The following is a 14,608-nucleotide window of genomic DNA, read 5'->3' on the forward strand; positions in this document are numbered from 1 at the left end:
GGTGTGAGAGAGTGGGTGGTGACAACGTCCAAGTGGAGACGGGCGTGGGGTAATGCGGCAGCGCAGTGGCAGCGCAGTCGGATCACGTAGCCGGTGGCATTCCGAAGCCGGAGTCGCCAGGCGGCGATAAGCGACGCGCCGGGTTCCAGCCTGGTTCCAGCCAGCCCATAGTCACCGCCGACACTACACTCTACTGCATCATCATACAACTAATTACACCTTGATGCGCTTGGCATCGTGGCCGTTGGCGTCGCTATTCTCCCGGTCGCGCTTCTTCTCCGCCGCGTTGACGGCAGCCACCTCGGCGGCAATCTGCTCGGCGAGCGCAAAGTGGTCGGTCGTGTTGCCGTCCCCGACGCGCTTGTACTTTGCCGCCTTCTCCGGGTCGACGGGGTAGTTTTCGTACGTCGGCCACGCCTCGTACTCGCCGCTGTCGATCGCCTCCTGCTCGTACTGCCGCACGAGGGGGAGCACGTGGTCGCCAAACTCTGCGACCTCGTCCTGGAAGTGGAGGAAGGCCGTGAGGATGAGGTCGGCGCCGAGCGCCTTGAGCGCAATGATGCGCCGCGCAACCTGGTCGTAGCTCCCGATCAGGCCGGTGCGGAAGCCCTCGTTGCCCTGGATAATGTCCTTGAGCGACGCGTTGGCCCACATGCCCTCGCCCTCGGGCGACGACTTGCCGGCCTCCTCGAACCGCTTCATAAACTCCTTGAGCTTCTCCTCGTCGGCGCCGGCGACAATCTCGTTGAGGCGGACGTAGGCCTCGGTATGCGTCGGCTTGGCAATGACAAAGCCGTTGATGCCGACGCGGATCCGGCGCCCCGCCTGGCGCGCGTTCTCGCGCACCTCGATGATCCAGCGCGCAAAGTGGTCGTCGTCGTTGCCGTTGAAGAAGAACCAGTCCGTGTCGGTGCCGCCGAGGCGGCGCGCGGCCGCAGAGTTGCCGCCCATGAAGATGATGGGGCCGCGCCTGCCCTCGGTCGGCGCGTCGGCGCTGTCGAGCGTGCCGTGGTTGGTCGAAGTCGACGACGGGCTCACGCGGAACGTCGGCTTGGGCTCCATCGTGTACCTGTCAAAGTTGTAGAACTCGCCGTTGAGCGAGAACTCGTTCTCGTTCCACAGGCCGCGGATCGAGCGGATAAACTCCTTGGTGCGGACGTAGCGCTTGTCGTGCTGCCGTCAGTCAGCACGCCGCCCTCACACGCTATATCCCTCGCCACCTACCTCGGGCCACTCGACGCCCATCCGCGTCTGCTCGTCCTTCCACCAGCCCGACACGACGTTGATCGACAGCCGGCCGCCGACGTAGTGGTCGATCGAGCCGAAGATCTTGGCCGCGAGCGCGGGGTGCCATGGGCCGGGGAGGATGGCCGCGATCACGTTCAGGCGCTCAGTCTTGCTCAGGATGGCCTGGGAGAAGGAGACGGACTGGGGGGTCAGCGGCCGTCGCTGTCACCCGTCGCTGCCGCCACACCCACCTCGTACTGGCTGTCGTCGCCCGCGGCCATGAAGCGGATCTGGGTCAAGGCAAACGTGAACCCCTTCTCCTCTGCGATCTGCGCAAGCTTGACATTGTACTCGAGCGAGTTGTTGGTGCGCTGCGGGACCGAGGTGTTGACGAGGCCCTTCTTGATGTTGGGCACCCTGGCTGTCAGCAGACCCCACTAACCCTCTTCTCACCAGTAGGCAAACTCGATAGGAGCCATCGTGTCTAAGCGTCAATGGGGAAGAGTGCAAAGTCAGAAGAGTCCCACAAAGTCTGCGAGATCAGGCCATGCCATACCGCAAGCTAGCCATAGGCCGGCCCTGCCGAGGTCCGCCAGGCATCAGCGAGGGCATGATATCAGCGAGGCATTCCGAATGACGAATGGCGAGCGTGCCAGTCCAAGCACGCAAACATGACTAGCCCGACGCCGGGCGGCCAGAGTGGTGGTGGTGGTGGTGGACGCAACACTCGTCGTCTCAGGACGCCGAGATGCGCGCCGGTGCACGCTATCGCACGCAATCTGGTGGAGGTGGAGGTCGTGGCGCCACCCTCATCGCCGTCTCGTCTCGGCTGCCTCGCCTCGAGTCGAGCCACAGGCGTGATAAGGTCGTGCGTGGGGTTGGCAGGACAAATGCAGCGTCGCTGGTATGCATTGTCTGGCTCTTGGAGAGCGCGGAGAGACTGCTGGAGTCGCGTGGCGGGCGTAGCGTTGTTGGCTGGGATTCCGACGCTGCACCCACCAGGTATGATGCCAGCGCAACTGCCCTAAGCCCATCCACTTCTTGTCCGCAAGCATGGCCAGTGCCCCACTGAGCTCAGCCGGAGACCCGGGATGACGCCTCTGTGCTCACGTCGAACCACTCGCAACGCAATCTCCTCACCCCCAACCTCAAGCCGGCCACCACCCGCCGTTACTATGTACGGACTAAGGTCGGGCAAGTCTTGAGACCTGGGTCCCAGTGGTGGTGTTCTGCGGTGGATTATGCTCCCGCTATTCGACGAGTATAAGACCCATTATACCCTTTCAAGTCCCGACTCCACCCAAAAAGACTCCCCAAAAGCCCAAAAGGATAATCAACTTCCCGTCGGAGAATCGAACTCCGATCTCCCGCGTGACAAGCGAGCATACTAGCCGTTATACGAACGGGAATTCGTCTTTTTTTATCGGGCTTTCTTTTGTTTACTGATCGCCGTGGTTGGTGGCGGCCAGCACTCAGCGGTTATGCCACCGCCACCAGTCGCAGCCGCCCACGACGACGCACACTGACGGGCTCGGCAAGTACGGCCAAATGATGTTTCCACCTCGACCCAACTTGACCAGCTGCCTCCCCTCCCTCGTATTGTTTACTCTGTTTGTGTAGGATGCAACCAAGTAGGTTGTGGTGGGGGATGACAGCCCGGTTAGCGGTCCTTACGTAACCATGGTGGAGACTTGCCTGGTTTAGGTTGCTGGCTGGGCTGGGCGTCATTGGCGTGGTGCTCCATGACGAACCACTCTGTATGGGCGACTGGCCGGCCAAGTCCAGAGTCATCGCGTATTCAGACCCCGCCCCGCCACCGTACCGTACCGTCCACCGCCCAGCCAGCCAGCCAGCCAGGCAGGCAGGACACACACCCACCACCCACCACCCATCGCTCGACTTGCAATCCACCCCGACGACGCCACCACAACCAACCAACAACTCTTCACGACTCCTACTCCAACCTCATCCTTTAAACCTACTTCTCTCCTACACCAGCAACAACACATCATCATGTCGGCGAGGAAAAAGGTTCTCCTCAAGGTAAGTCACCATCGACTCGACACAACGCCGTCTTCCCCCCCACGCCCTGCCCCCACCTCCCGTCGCCGTCGGCCGACCATGATCAAGACGGCTTGGCTGGCCATACTGGCTTCGTCACATCGTCTCTGGTGCCCCTATGTCGACCTTCCTCCCACCGCACACGACACCTCCACTTGCATAGAGCGCACAGCTGACGCGTCCCCTCACAGGTTATCATCCTTGGCGACTCTGGGTGAGTGCCGTCGCCGTCAAGCGTTGGCCTCTCGACGTTCGAGCCATGAAACGTTGAAGACGGCAGGCACTGCCATCGCAGTGTCGACTTTGACGAGTAACCAAACTGACCGTGTGCGCTTCCCCTATTCCTCTGGATTGACCTGTACTCGTCTTCGTTACCCCGCCCCTCCGGAACGTGATCTTGTGACGCCCCCGTATCGATCCTATCGTGGACACTTGTCACGCCTCGGCTCGCCGGTTCTCCTTCGACTTCGCTCTCCCTCCACAGTGTCGGCAAGACCTCTCTCATGAATCAGTATGTCAACAAGCGCTTCTCCAACCAGTACAAGGCTACCATCGGTGAGTGTTGCCGCGCGCCGGCGGGGAAGAAGGCTGTCACGATCGGGCCCTTCCCTGCCGCCTTCTCTTGCCGTCAGGAATCGTTCTGACGCCGTCGACTTTTTCATTCATTACCTCGCACTTGCCTTCCGTCTCTCCCTCCTGCGGTATGGGCTGCTTTGGCATTCGGTCTGGACTCGGATGCGCGCGCTTCTGTCGCTACTCGATTTCGACCACCCTGCCCTCATCTTATGCGCCTCGTCGTGCGCCTCATCTCGTGCCCCTTGTCCTTCGCTGTGCCTTCCGATATCAGGTGCCGACTTCCTCACTCGCGAGCTCGTGGTCGACGACCGCGTCGTGACGATGCAGCTCTGGGACACTGCCGGCCAGGAGCGTTTCCAGTCGCTCGGTGTTGCCTTCTACCGCGGCGCCGACTGCTGCGTCCTCGTCTACGATGTCAACTCGAGCAAGAGCTTTGAGGCTCTCGATGGATGGCGGGACGAGTTCCTCGTTCAGGTGAGTGTTGTTGTCTGCGTGGGCTGGGACACGGTGATGTCACTTGTCCGTGTGGACAGGCACTACCTCCCCAGCCCGTTCACCGTGGTCCGGGCGACTGACATGTGCAGGCCTCTCCACACGACCCTGAGAACTTCCCGTTCGTCGTGTTGGGGAACAAGATTGACATGGAGGAGTCGAAGCGTATGGTGAGTGCGGCTCAGGCAGGTGTACGTCGTCCGACTAACACTGTGTAGGTCTCCCAAAAGCGGGCCATGACTTGGTGCCAGGCCAAGGGCAACATCCCCTACTTTGAGACTTCGGCCAAGGAGGCGATCAACGTTGAGCAGGCATTCCAGACGATTGCGAAGAATGCTCTGGCACAGGAGGCTGAGACCGAGCTGTAGGTGTCTTGATGTTTCGGCGCACACCTGCTGACACGCCGCAGCTATGCCGACTACCCCGACCCGATCAGGATCGACTCGGACAACGCACAGAACTACGGCTGCAGCTGCTAAGGGCTGCTATAGACCCGCCGTACATTGCCGTCTTGCAGACCCGCCTCCTTACCCGCGCACGTTTAATTCCCCCCGGCTGCCTTTGCGCCTGCCGTTCCTTACAGGCTCACATTCTCCCATTTAAAGTCCAGTCCTTTGATGTCGTCCCTGTAGACCATTTGTGTATAGCTAGTGGTGAGAGGAAGGGAGGGGACGAGCGGGACACTGACAGTACGACCGAGACAAGTGATGCATTGTGTGTTGGTGCGTGGGCGCGTGGGTGGGGCGTGGCGCGTGGCGAGCGTGGCATCTCGTGCTAGCGTGTGGCACTTGAACGTGGCATTAGAATACACTGCATAGGATATTGAAACAGTCGTAATGTATGGATAGGCGCCGAGCCCGAGCTCCGTTTTACTAGCGGGCGTGCGTGATGCCGTCCTCGCTCTCGTTCTCGGCCGCACCCTGGCCCGCCCCGTACGCCTCCTCCTCGGCAAGCGGGGTCGGCGGAGCCCAGCTGGGGTTGTAGCTGGGCGGGACAATGGTCGACTCGACGACGCCGGCGTCCTCCTCCTGGGTGTACTCCTCGACGGGGGGGAACGTGTTCTCGCTGACGGGGTTGCGGGGCTTGTTGTTTGCAAGGAAGGGGTGCGACGAGCCCGATCCGCCGGCGCTGCTGCTGTCGAGCTCGTTGAACCACGTGTTGCTGCTGCTCGGCGTCGACGTGCTGCCGCCCGACCTGAGCTCGGGCATGTCTGGCTCGAGCGACGAGCTGGCCGCGACGCTGCCTTCTCCGCGGTACGAGCGGTGCGAGTCCTGCCCGATGCCGGGGATGACGGGGAGGAGCACGCTCGACGCGACCGTGCTCGTCGGCCCAGGCGTGTGCGGCACGTTGAGGTTGACGCTCTGCATCGGGTCGAGGACGGACGACGGGACGGCCGAGGGCGGGCCTCGCGAGTGGTGGACGAAGGCGCTGGGCGGGGGCGCGCCGCCCCCGCTGGCGCGGACACGTCCCTGCGCGGCCTCGTGCGCCTTGGCGGCGGTGACCTGCGCGCGGTGGTTGGGGCTCATGTAGCCCATTGCGTCTGGCGCAGGCTGGGTGAGGCGCGTCTCCTCGTCGCCCGAGGTCGAGGAGCCCTCGCCCTTGGGCTCGATCTCGAACGGCGTCGGGTCAGACACGATGGGCGACGGCTTGCGGCTGCGCCGGCAGCAGCGGAAGACGAGGAAGGCGAGGAGCGCGAGCAGAATGACGCCGAGGCCGATGCACACGCCGACGACGGGCCACAGCCACTTGCGCGTGCGGTGCGTGACTGGGGGCGGGGTGGACGAGGACGCGGCGGGCGCCGTCTCGGGCTCGGTGGCGTTGGGGATGGCCTTGTTGGACATGAAGACGGCGGCTTGGAGCTCGATGCCGCCGCGCTCGTAAGACGTGACCGCACCGGTCGCGTTGTATTTCGATACGCCGGGCACGACCTTGACGCTGTACGTCACGTTGGGGTTGAGCGGCGCGGCGTACAGCAGCCCGAGGTTGCGGTACGGCGAGTAGGCGCCGTGCGAGAGCGTGTAGTTCATCTGACGGGCGGGCGGGTACGGGTCCCAGTGTAGCGAGAACTCGGTGTTGCTCGGCCCCATGACGCCGACGAGCTGGATGAACGACGTGTTGGCCGGGATCGGGATGGTGATGTTGCCGTCGGTCGTCGCGAGGGCCGTGTAGTTGTTGAGCGCGTGGGTTTCTGGGGTGCGTCAGTGGCGGACACGGGTGGCAGCCGACGCCGACGCCGACTCACGGTTGCCAGACGTGTTGGTCGAGACGGTCCAGTTGCCCTCGGTCTCGAACGCGGGGTTGGCCCAGCCGTCGACGACAAACGGCTGCATGTCCTGCACGACCTTGTCCATCGACGGCGCCTCGGACGCCAGGCCAGTGAACACGGTGTAGCCCGTGATCCTCAGGCGGCCGGCGTACAGCCTCGCGTGGATGTTGTAGCTGCCCCAGGCCATGAAGCCCGTGTCGAAGATGGTACCGTTCTCGCCGCCGACGGTGCCGTCGCGCTCGACGCGCGGCGTCATGACGACGGGCTCGGGCGGCTTGTCCGAGCCGAGCCCAGCGACAAAGTGGTAGCAGCTCAGGTTCATGGGGTTCTCGTTGCCGCCCAGCTGGTCGATTGTGCCGTGGATGATGATGCGGTTGCCGATGAAGCCCGCGTTGAAGACGGTGCGCAGCGTGTCCACCTCGGTCCCGTACTCTTCGTACACGGCCGGCGAGAAGGCCGTCGAGTTGAGCGTGCTGGCGTTGTACGCCCAGATGCCGCGCGACACCTCGCCCACGCCCGTCTCGCCGTTGGCCGCCGTGCCGTCGTACGTCACGTTCCACGCGGTATAGGTGGCCATCGCCGTCAGGTTGTAGTTGTACATCGAGTCGGGCGCGTACACGAACATGCCGTTCTCGGTCGGGATGCTCACGTTGAACTTGAGGTTCGGCTCGAGGTCCACAACGTACTGCGCCCCCGCAGGCCCGCTGGGGTACCACGCCGCCGTGGGCTCCGAGCTGTTGGCGCTGGCCGTGCTCGAGGCCGAGGGGGCTGCCTCGCTCGAGGAAACCACCTCGCTCGAGGAGGACGATTCGTCCTGCGCAAACGTCTGCGGGAGGTAGCCACACACGGCGGCGAGCGCCGCCACTGCAGCCACAAACGACGTTGGTCGGGGCATCGTCGGTCGCCTTGTCGTTGTCGTTAGTGTGCCGGTGCGTGTCGAAGTAGCAAAATACCACAGAGAGATGGAGAGAAGGATTGAGAACGAGGGGAGAGTGAGTAGCGCGGCGCTCAGAGGGCTGCATACCAAGAGCAGAGCGAAACACTACCCACCTCCGCCGCAAGCTCTGCTCTGCTCTCCTCTGCTCTGGGTGCCCGCACCATGTGCTGCACGAGCTCAAGGGGGTTTGAGGGTCAGTGTCGCTCTCGTAACAAGCAATCTTGGCCTGTTTGTAGTGCCTGTGCTGTACGTCAAGGCAAGGTATGCAGGGCTGTCATAAACAGAGGAGCAGAGGAGCGGGTTCGAGGCGGGGCAAACGTTTCGGCGGCAGGAGCACGCCTTTGCTTGCTCGCGCGGCATGCATTGTGCCCAGGGAAAGGCGTCTCATCTGGCCAGCCAGTTGACTACAGCCGCCGCCTCGCTTCCAGGTCCCGGCAAGGTGCGCAGTCTCCACTGTAGGCCCCGTGATAAGGTTTAGTATCGGGAGCAGAGGGGTGGGGGGGTGGGTGTCAGGCCTGGCCGCTGTGGCCAGGGAGGGTGAGAAGAGCAAGGCTGCCTCCGTGGGCAGTGAACACTGCGACCCCTTTCGTGACCCGAGTCCCTCGACATGCTGGCACCATTACGACGAGGCACCGACTCTCCCTCGCCCGGGACAGCGACAAGTAAACGTACAATCGGTCCCCAGTGCCTAGGCCGCGATCTTGGTGGGGGGACTGCACGTGTGGTCAATTGGCGCACAACCCTGGCTTGCACGCAAGCAGCCGCTACTCACCCCCCGCCCGCCTCCCCACGGCGCTACCATCCTCCCCGCGGCTCGCTGCTCACCTGGATCCTCTCGACATCGGGGGCAAAGCTTGATGCCCGAGTGTCGGCATCCGGGATCGCCGGCCACGGGTGACTCGGGAGCTTCTTGCGTGCTCGGCGCGGACATGTGATGCAGAGGGCAGTGGGCAGCGTGGGGCCAGACTTGGTCGACGTGCTCGTCGTCGACGCCATTGCCAAAGGTGAAAGGAACGGGTCGCCTTGGCGAGCGAGCTTTGAGGCTGCGTCAAGGAGGACACATGCTCCAACTCTTGGGAACCTGGCCTGCTGGCTGCGAGGCCGCGCGTCCGTTGGTCGTGCTCCCCTCCCCTCTCCCCGTCACTATTCCAGAGCCGACCGAGCCCGCTGCCAAGTGTGTGCGTCACGACCCCGATATTTCTCTCTCTCACACCTCAGGACGCCGCCCCCGACACCCACCCCGCGTCGTTGTCGAGCACGCCTTCGGTGATCAAGATGAAAAGGTGCAATCATGCTCGACACGCTGTACCTCGCAAACCTTGTTGCCTGCGCGAGTTGAAACGCGAGGGCAGCAGGAACCGCTACCAGAGCCAGCAGAGTTGCGAGGGCACACTGTCGTTGGAGTCCTGGGCCACAGCTCGCAGCAACCAGACGTGGTTGCTAGGATCATGCTCGCCCAGAAGTTGGCAGCGTACGGCAACACCTGCACCAAGACGTTTGTTGCAAACTATCCTCACACCTGTCACTGTCATGTCTCACCCCCCCCTGACTCGTGTCCGTGAAACGGCAGTCGGGCAGGGCCGCAGGGCCGCAGGGGGGTGTTATCTTCCGAGCTCCGAGAGCACAAACACGGCGGCGTCATCCGGCGGATCTTGGTGGGGTGGTGGTGGGCATGGAGGCGGTTCTGGCAGCGGCGGCGGCACCAGCGCCGGCAGCAGCGGCTTCAGCGAGCGCCCGTGTCTCTGCTCGCAAGTTGGCGTAGCTCGGCCAATACTGCCAGTCCGCTGGCAACCCCGCTCCGTTCTGGCCTTCCCTACCCTCCACTGCTCGCCGTCCTCGGAGAAGGAGTACGGCCCGCCCACACGCCCTCGAGCGAAGCTCTCAGATATATCTCGCCCATCCAGAGCGAGCGATACTTTGCCACCACGCACCATCCTGCGCACCTCCGCCCCCCAGCCACCCCCCACCTTCCTGGCCCGTGTGCACCGGCCCTCACCTCCTTGGGCACAAAATCCCGAACGAGGACGAGTCCCGAGCGCAGACCGGGTGGCGTCCACGAAACACACCGGCTTGGGCCGGCTGGGTGGGTGGCGTGGACGCGTTGATGGGGAAGAGAAGGTCGCAGCCGCAGGGGAGGTTGCTTCAGAGTGTCCCCAGCCCACACTGGTCGGCAGTCGTAGCACTCGTGGTGGGACGACTGGCAAGACGGTCACTGACCGCCGGCTGGATCTCGTCTTGACCCTCCCACCCACGGGCCGCGCAGGGGTTGCTTGTTGTTGTTGTTGTTGGTTGTCGCTGTCGAGGTGAGACCATGACGCGCGACTGCGCGACTGCGCGCGCGCCGTCTTGTGCCGCATCCGGAACTGACCAATGTCTTGGCCAAAAGGGGCGAGCGCGTCCATTACAAACCAGTTGTATTCAGTCCTGAGACATTAGCAGCAATTTTCTAATGATATTACAATGTTGCTCGTTCCCTTTGGACGCGTTTGGCGGCGCGAAGTTCGATTTTTGCCCGGACCGGGAAACGACTCGGTTGCTCGGTCGCTCTCGGTCTGGCTGGGTGGGCCGTCGCCGCCGTCGTGCCGCCTCCGCCGTCTTGCCTGATCCGTCAGGTCAACAAACTCTGCCTCTACAACTCATTCGTTGTGCATAGCCGCTCCGCAAGCCGCTCGCTCGACAACAACGCGTCTATCATCTTCTCCTTTCACATCGTACAAGCACACACGCACAGCCCGACCTCTGCAACCTGCCCCTGCTCTGCAACTGCACTCCGACCCAACTCACAACCACTGGCACTCAATCTTCATCGCCGTGCGACTCGCGGCCGACCAGCACCAATGCCCTCATCAAAGTCGTCCCTCGATAAGCGTGACGTCTACTACCGCAAGGGCAAGAGCGATGGTACGTGGCTTGTCCATCCTTGGCATCATCTCCAAGCCTTGTCGGCAGCGCGGGGCAGCATCCTTGTCCAACAAGGAAGGCCCAAGTGGCCCAGGAAACGTCGAGTCTATCGCGTGCCTCTCGACATCCTGGGCGAATGACGTCCCACCCACGCTCCTATTCCCTCTTCCACCTCGGTCTCCCTCGCAGTGCAGATGCTAACACTAGGTGCACAGGCTACCGCGCACGCTCGGCATACAAGCTGCTCCATCTCGGTGCGTACAGTGGTCGCAAGCCGACTCGCACTGTCTTGGCACCTTGCTGACATTCTCGAAGATGAAGAGTTCGACCTCTTCCGCGGTGTGACGACGGCAGTCGACCTGTGTGCCGCGCCCGGATCTTGGTCTCAGGTCCTCGGACAAAGGTTGAAGTAGGTTGATCAGCGCGCCCATCATTGCTGCCCTTCCCGTGGCTGTGAGTGCATCGCTGACCAACACAGGCCGGGATTCAACAGCGGCGACAACCGCGTCGTTTCCGTCGACCTCCAGCCTATGGTAAGTGGTCTCTGCACTGTCGAGTCGAGGCGCTGGCGAGTTGCGGAGTGGCGGGGAGAACGGCCAGTGTCAGGTGCTGCGGATGGCGGCCGAGCTCGGTCCCGCTTCTCGGTCAAAGGCTTGGCCGAGTTTCCCGAAGTTTCTGCGCTCGTGCAGACGGGCCGACTGCGCGCGCCGTGTTTGGTCCTCGCAAGATTGGGGCCAGCGCTCTGTCCTTCGCAGCCCAGATCAGCCACCCTGTCGGTGGCGCTATTGCTTCTGTTCTGCGCCTGTTTCAGATGGCACGGCGAGCATCGCATTGCGCAGGCCAGAGACATGGCCCCAAGCTGTCGAGGGCGACGCGAAGCAGTGACCTTGCTGACGTTCACAGGCCCCCCTCAGTGGTCTCACACTGCTTCAGACCGACATCACTCTCCCATCGACTGTACCGCTTGTCCTCGACGCCCTTGGCGGGCGAAAGGCCGACCTCGTCATCTGTGACGGCGCGCCTGACGTCACCGGTGTCCACGACCTCGATGCCTACATTCACTCCCAACTCTTGCTCGCCGCTCTTACTCTGAGTCTCACCCTCCTTGCACCGGGTGCGACTCTTATCTTCAAGATCTTTCTGTCCCCCAACGACCCCACAGCCGCTCTCCTTCAATCCCAGCTGAGGGCCTTCTTCCCGGCACCTCCTCCAGGCTCGGCTACCGCCGACCCCGCGAACTTTGCGGAAATCGAGGACGACGACGGCGACGACCTTGATCTCGAGGACGACGCAGTCCCTTCTGCTCTCGCCAGCACCAGTGCCCCCGGGCCCGGCTTCGACTCCTTTGGCAGGAGAGGAGGCGTCTGGATCCGCAAGCCCCGCAGTAGCCGCAAAGGCAGCGGAGAGGCTTTCGTCGTCGCCCGCAACTTTGACCCGACATCACTTCCACTCCCCGCCCAGTTCACCGCCGAGTCTCTGGCTGCTCTCCGACAGCACATCGGTGGCACGCTGACGTTGGAGTCGCTTGGTTCCTTGGGCACAGACACCTCGTCCACAAGTACGTCGGCGGTGGCCGCCTGGCCCACGACCAAGGGCTTCGTCGGCACTGGCAACCTCAACAGCGGCAACTCGCTCTCTGGGCGCAAGGCTCGGCAGGCCCTCAGTTTGGACGTGTCTGGTGGCCCTCACCAACGCGACAGCTCACTAGGCAGCATCGACGGCGCTCCTAGCCCCGTGGAAGCTCATCACAACCTCTTCCCATCACCAGACCCTGCCTCTGGGCTCGTGCAACCCAAACCGGTTGCAGCGGTGGATCGCGTGCGGCAGAGAGCAACATCCGAATTCGCCCAAAGCACTTCGAGCCCGCTTCTGGATGTCAACCCGTCCGGCATGAACAGCCCGGCGACAGTGTCGACTCCCATTCCATTGCCCTCGCCGGTGCCCGGCTTTTCGCGCGACCAGCCCTTCGGCCAGCCTTTTGGTCGTGACCACTCGTTTCGGAGCTCGCACGACCACGGGCTTGAGCCAGGCGTTCGCCAGCTCCGTGAACTTTCCGGCGATGGCTTTCACGACGGGTCTTCACTCGGATACAACGATCTTTCTGCCTACCCGCATGGACTGAGTCCGACAAGCGGCTCTTCCCTGCACGGCACATCGCCTCTATCAGCTACCGCGTTCCCCCCAAGCAGCAGCTGGACGGCCCGCGAGAGGGACATTGCTGCATCATTACCTCAGGGCGATGGGGCTGTGTCTCCGACATGGAGTTCGTCCTCTAAGACGGACGCCTTTTTCTCAACTTCGCAACGCGACTCGCTGCCTGTTCCTCCGAGACCGCTGCCAAACTCGGCCAGTCTTGGGCGCGCCAACTCCCTTGGGCGAGGCGCTCCTCCTCTCGCCCGCGCGCGCGTAGTGACAACACCAGCAGGCCCCGGAGATAGCCTGCTGGGGACATCGCCAACGTTCACCCAGCCTTCCACGCTGCGTTCGGTCACTGGCCCTCAGCCACCACAGCCTTCCACGCCTCCGCCGGTGTTCCCCATCACATCGACCATTCAGGTGACCTCACCGGGCTCAATCGGCGCAACTCTCCCTGTCATGTCCCCGCCAAGGGGCGCTCAGGCCAATCTGCCTGTCACCCCATCGCCGCTTTCACCGAAGAGGTCCATGGGCACTTTTCAACCCAGTGGTGATTCCAGCCGCCGCGGCGTTTCCCCTCGACCTACTCAACGCCAGGCCAGACCTGACAGCTACATTGCGCGTGAGGTGCACCATGCCGACCCTGGTGGGATCGCTGTCAAGTCAGGCGAAGTCTTGACCCCTGTCGCCGACGACACCTTCCCAGTACGTTCCTCAGAGGACCCCGGCTCGTGGCGTCTCAGCAACCTGCTGGGGCAGGGAGCGTTCGCGAGCGTCTGGTCCGGTACTGCGGAAGGCGATGGCGAAACCCCACAAGGCACCGTCGCGGCAGTCAAGCTTGTGGACCGCGGGGCTTGCACTCGCAACTCGAGAACTGCTATCGCATTCTACCGAGAGGTCGAAGTTCTTCGACACCTCGTTCACCCAGGCATCGTTGGGTACTACTGCCATTTCTCGACAGATACGCATCACTGCCTAGTACTGGAGCGCCTTTCTGGTGGTGAACTGTTCTCGCTCGTCGAGGATGAGCGGAACCGATCTCGAATGCTTCGCGCTGGACCAGACGACCCCGAGGGCTTCGGTTTGGTGCGGCGTATTTTCGGCGAGTTGGCCCGCGCAGTGTCCTGGCTACATGAAGTCGAGGTCGTTCATCGAGACATCAAGCTTGAGAGTGAGTACATGCAGTTCTGGACCTCTAGCTGACCATGTAGACATTCTCCTCACGGTGAACCCGTTCTCGCTGCCCGCCACATCGACAGGTTCTGTTCCCTTGGACCGTCTTCCCGTCCCGCTCGTCAAGCTGAGCGACTTCGGTCTGTCTCGATTCATTCGTGCCGATTCGCCTCTGTTGACCACACGATGTGGAAGCGAGGCTTTTGCCGCCCCCGAGGTCATCATGGGCAACCTGTACGACGGCCGACGCACGGATGCCTGGGCCCTCGGTGTCGTCCTGTACGCCCTCGTTGCTGGTGAACTTCCCTTCGACGCAGACGCTCCTCTTCCACCTGGCCGTGCTCGCGCGGGTTCAACCGCCTCGACGGCATCTTCTTCGGCGCCCGACAACGCTCGTGAGAACAGACGACGGGTGATGCACCGCATCGCCAAGGGAGAGTATGCCTGGCGCGATGGAGTCGGTACTCCCGCAGTCCACCGTGTTGTCGGCCGCCTCCTTGTCCGCGATCCTGCCCGTCGATCTCGTGTCGCTCAGCTCTGGGAAGAGGAGTGGATGTCGACAGGCCCTGGTTCCGTGCCGCCACCCCATGAACCAATGCCTTCCAAGGCGGCGCCATCCGGCTCGGTGCGGGCTTCAAGTGGAGACTACCTGCAGGAAGTGGTGCCCGACATTCCCCGCCGTGCGAGCGATGCCCCACACGTTGTCGTTCAGCACGGCCTTCTGGTTGACCACGAGCGAATCGACGATGTGGCCAGGCAGGACGTGAATGCGAACCAGGCCTATGACCAGTAGGCCGGGGGACATTGAAGCAGGGAAGGAGGGAGTATCTGGGTTCTGT

General features: G+C 62.8%; 4 protein-coding genes and 1 non-coding gene across 5 annotated transcripts; 2 read left to right on the forward strand and 3 right to left on the reverse strand.

The window, feature by feature from the left end:
- Nucleotides 1–213: 213 nt before the first annotated feature.
- Q8F55_001000 (uncharacterized protein) lies at nt 214–1,706 on the reverse strand (the record flags this gene model as incomplete). Its single annotated transcript, XM_069349646.1, has 4 exons — nt 214–1,173; nt 1,225–1,428; nt 1,479–1,644; nt 1,681–1,706. The coding sequence occupies 4 exons, from the start codon at nt 1,704–1,706 to the stop codon at nt 214–216; spliced, it is 1,356 nt and encodes a 451-aa protein (XP_069213190.1).
- Nucleotides 1,707–2,564: 858 nt separating this feature from the next.
- Q8F55_001001 lies at nt 2,565–2,636 on the reverse strand. The gene has a single exon. It is a non-coding gene; the product is annotated as a tRNA-Asp (tRNA).
- Nucleotides 2,637–3,240: 604 nt separating this feature from the next.
- On the forward strand, nt 3,241–4,835 carry Q8F55_001002 (uncharacterized protein; the record flags this gene model as incomplete). The annotated part of the gene is made up of 7 exons (XM_069349647.1): nt 3,241–3,270; nt 3,480–3,502; nt 3,773–3,843; nt 4,136–4,338; nt 4,449–4,526; nt 4,575–4,720; nt 4,766–4,835. 7 exons carry the CDS (start codon nt 3,241–3,243, stop codon nt 4,833–4,835), a joined length of 621 nt encoding a protein of 206 aa, XP_069213191.1.
- A 393-nt stretch (nt 4,836–5,228) lies between these two features.
- Q8F55_001003 (uncharacterized protein) lies at nt 5,229–7,517 on the reverse strand (the record flags this gene model as incomplete). Its single annotated transcript, XM_069349648.1, has 2 exons — nt 5,229–6,544; nt 6,599–7,517. 2 exons carry the CDS (start codon nt 7,515–7,517, stop codon nt 5,229–5,231), a joined length of 2,235 nt encoding a protein of 744 aa, XP_069213192.1.
- A 2,879-nt stretch (nt 7,518–10,396) lies between these two features.
- On the forward strand, nt 10,397–14,562 carry Q8F55_001004 (uncharacterized protein; the record flags this gene model as incomplete). The annotated part of the gene is made up of 6 exons (XM_069349649.1): nt 10,397–10,460; nt 10,676–10,714; nt 10,776–10,869; nt 10,939–10,993; nt 11,364–13,767; nt 13,808–14,562. The coding sequence occupies 6 exons, from the start codon at nt 10,397–10,399 to the stop codon at nt 14,560–14,562; spliced, it is 3,411 nt and encodes a 1,136-aa protein (XP_069213193.1).
- Nucleotides 14,563–14,608: the final 46 nt, after the last annotated feature.

The sequence above is a fragment of the Vanrija albida genome (assembly GCF_041260175.1).
Source record: "Vanrija albida strain AlHP1 chromosome Unknown contig_1, whole genome shotgun sequence".
Taxonomy (NCBI): domain Eukaryota; kingdom Fungi; phylum Basidiomycota; class Tremellomycetes; order Trichosporonales; family Trichosporonaceae; genus Vanrija; species Vanrija albida.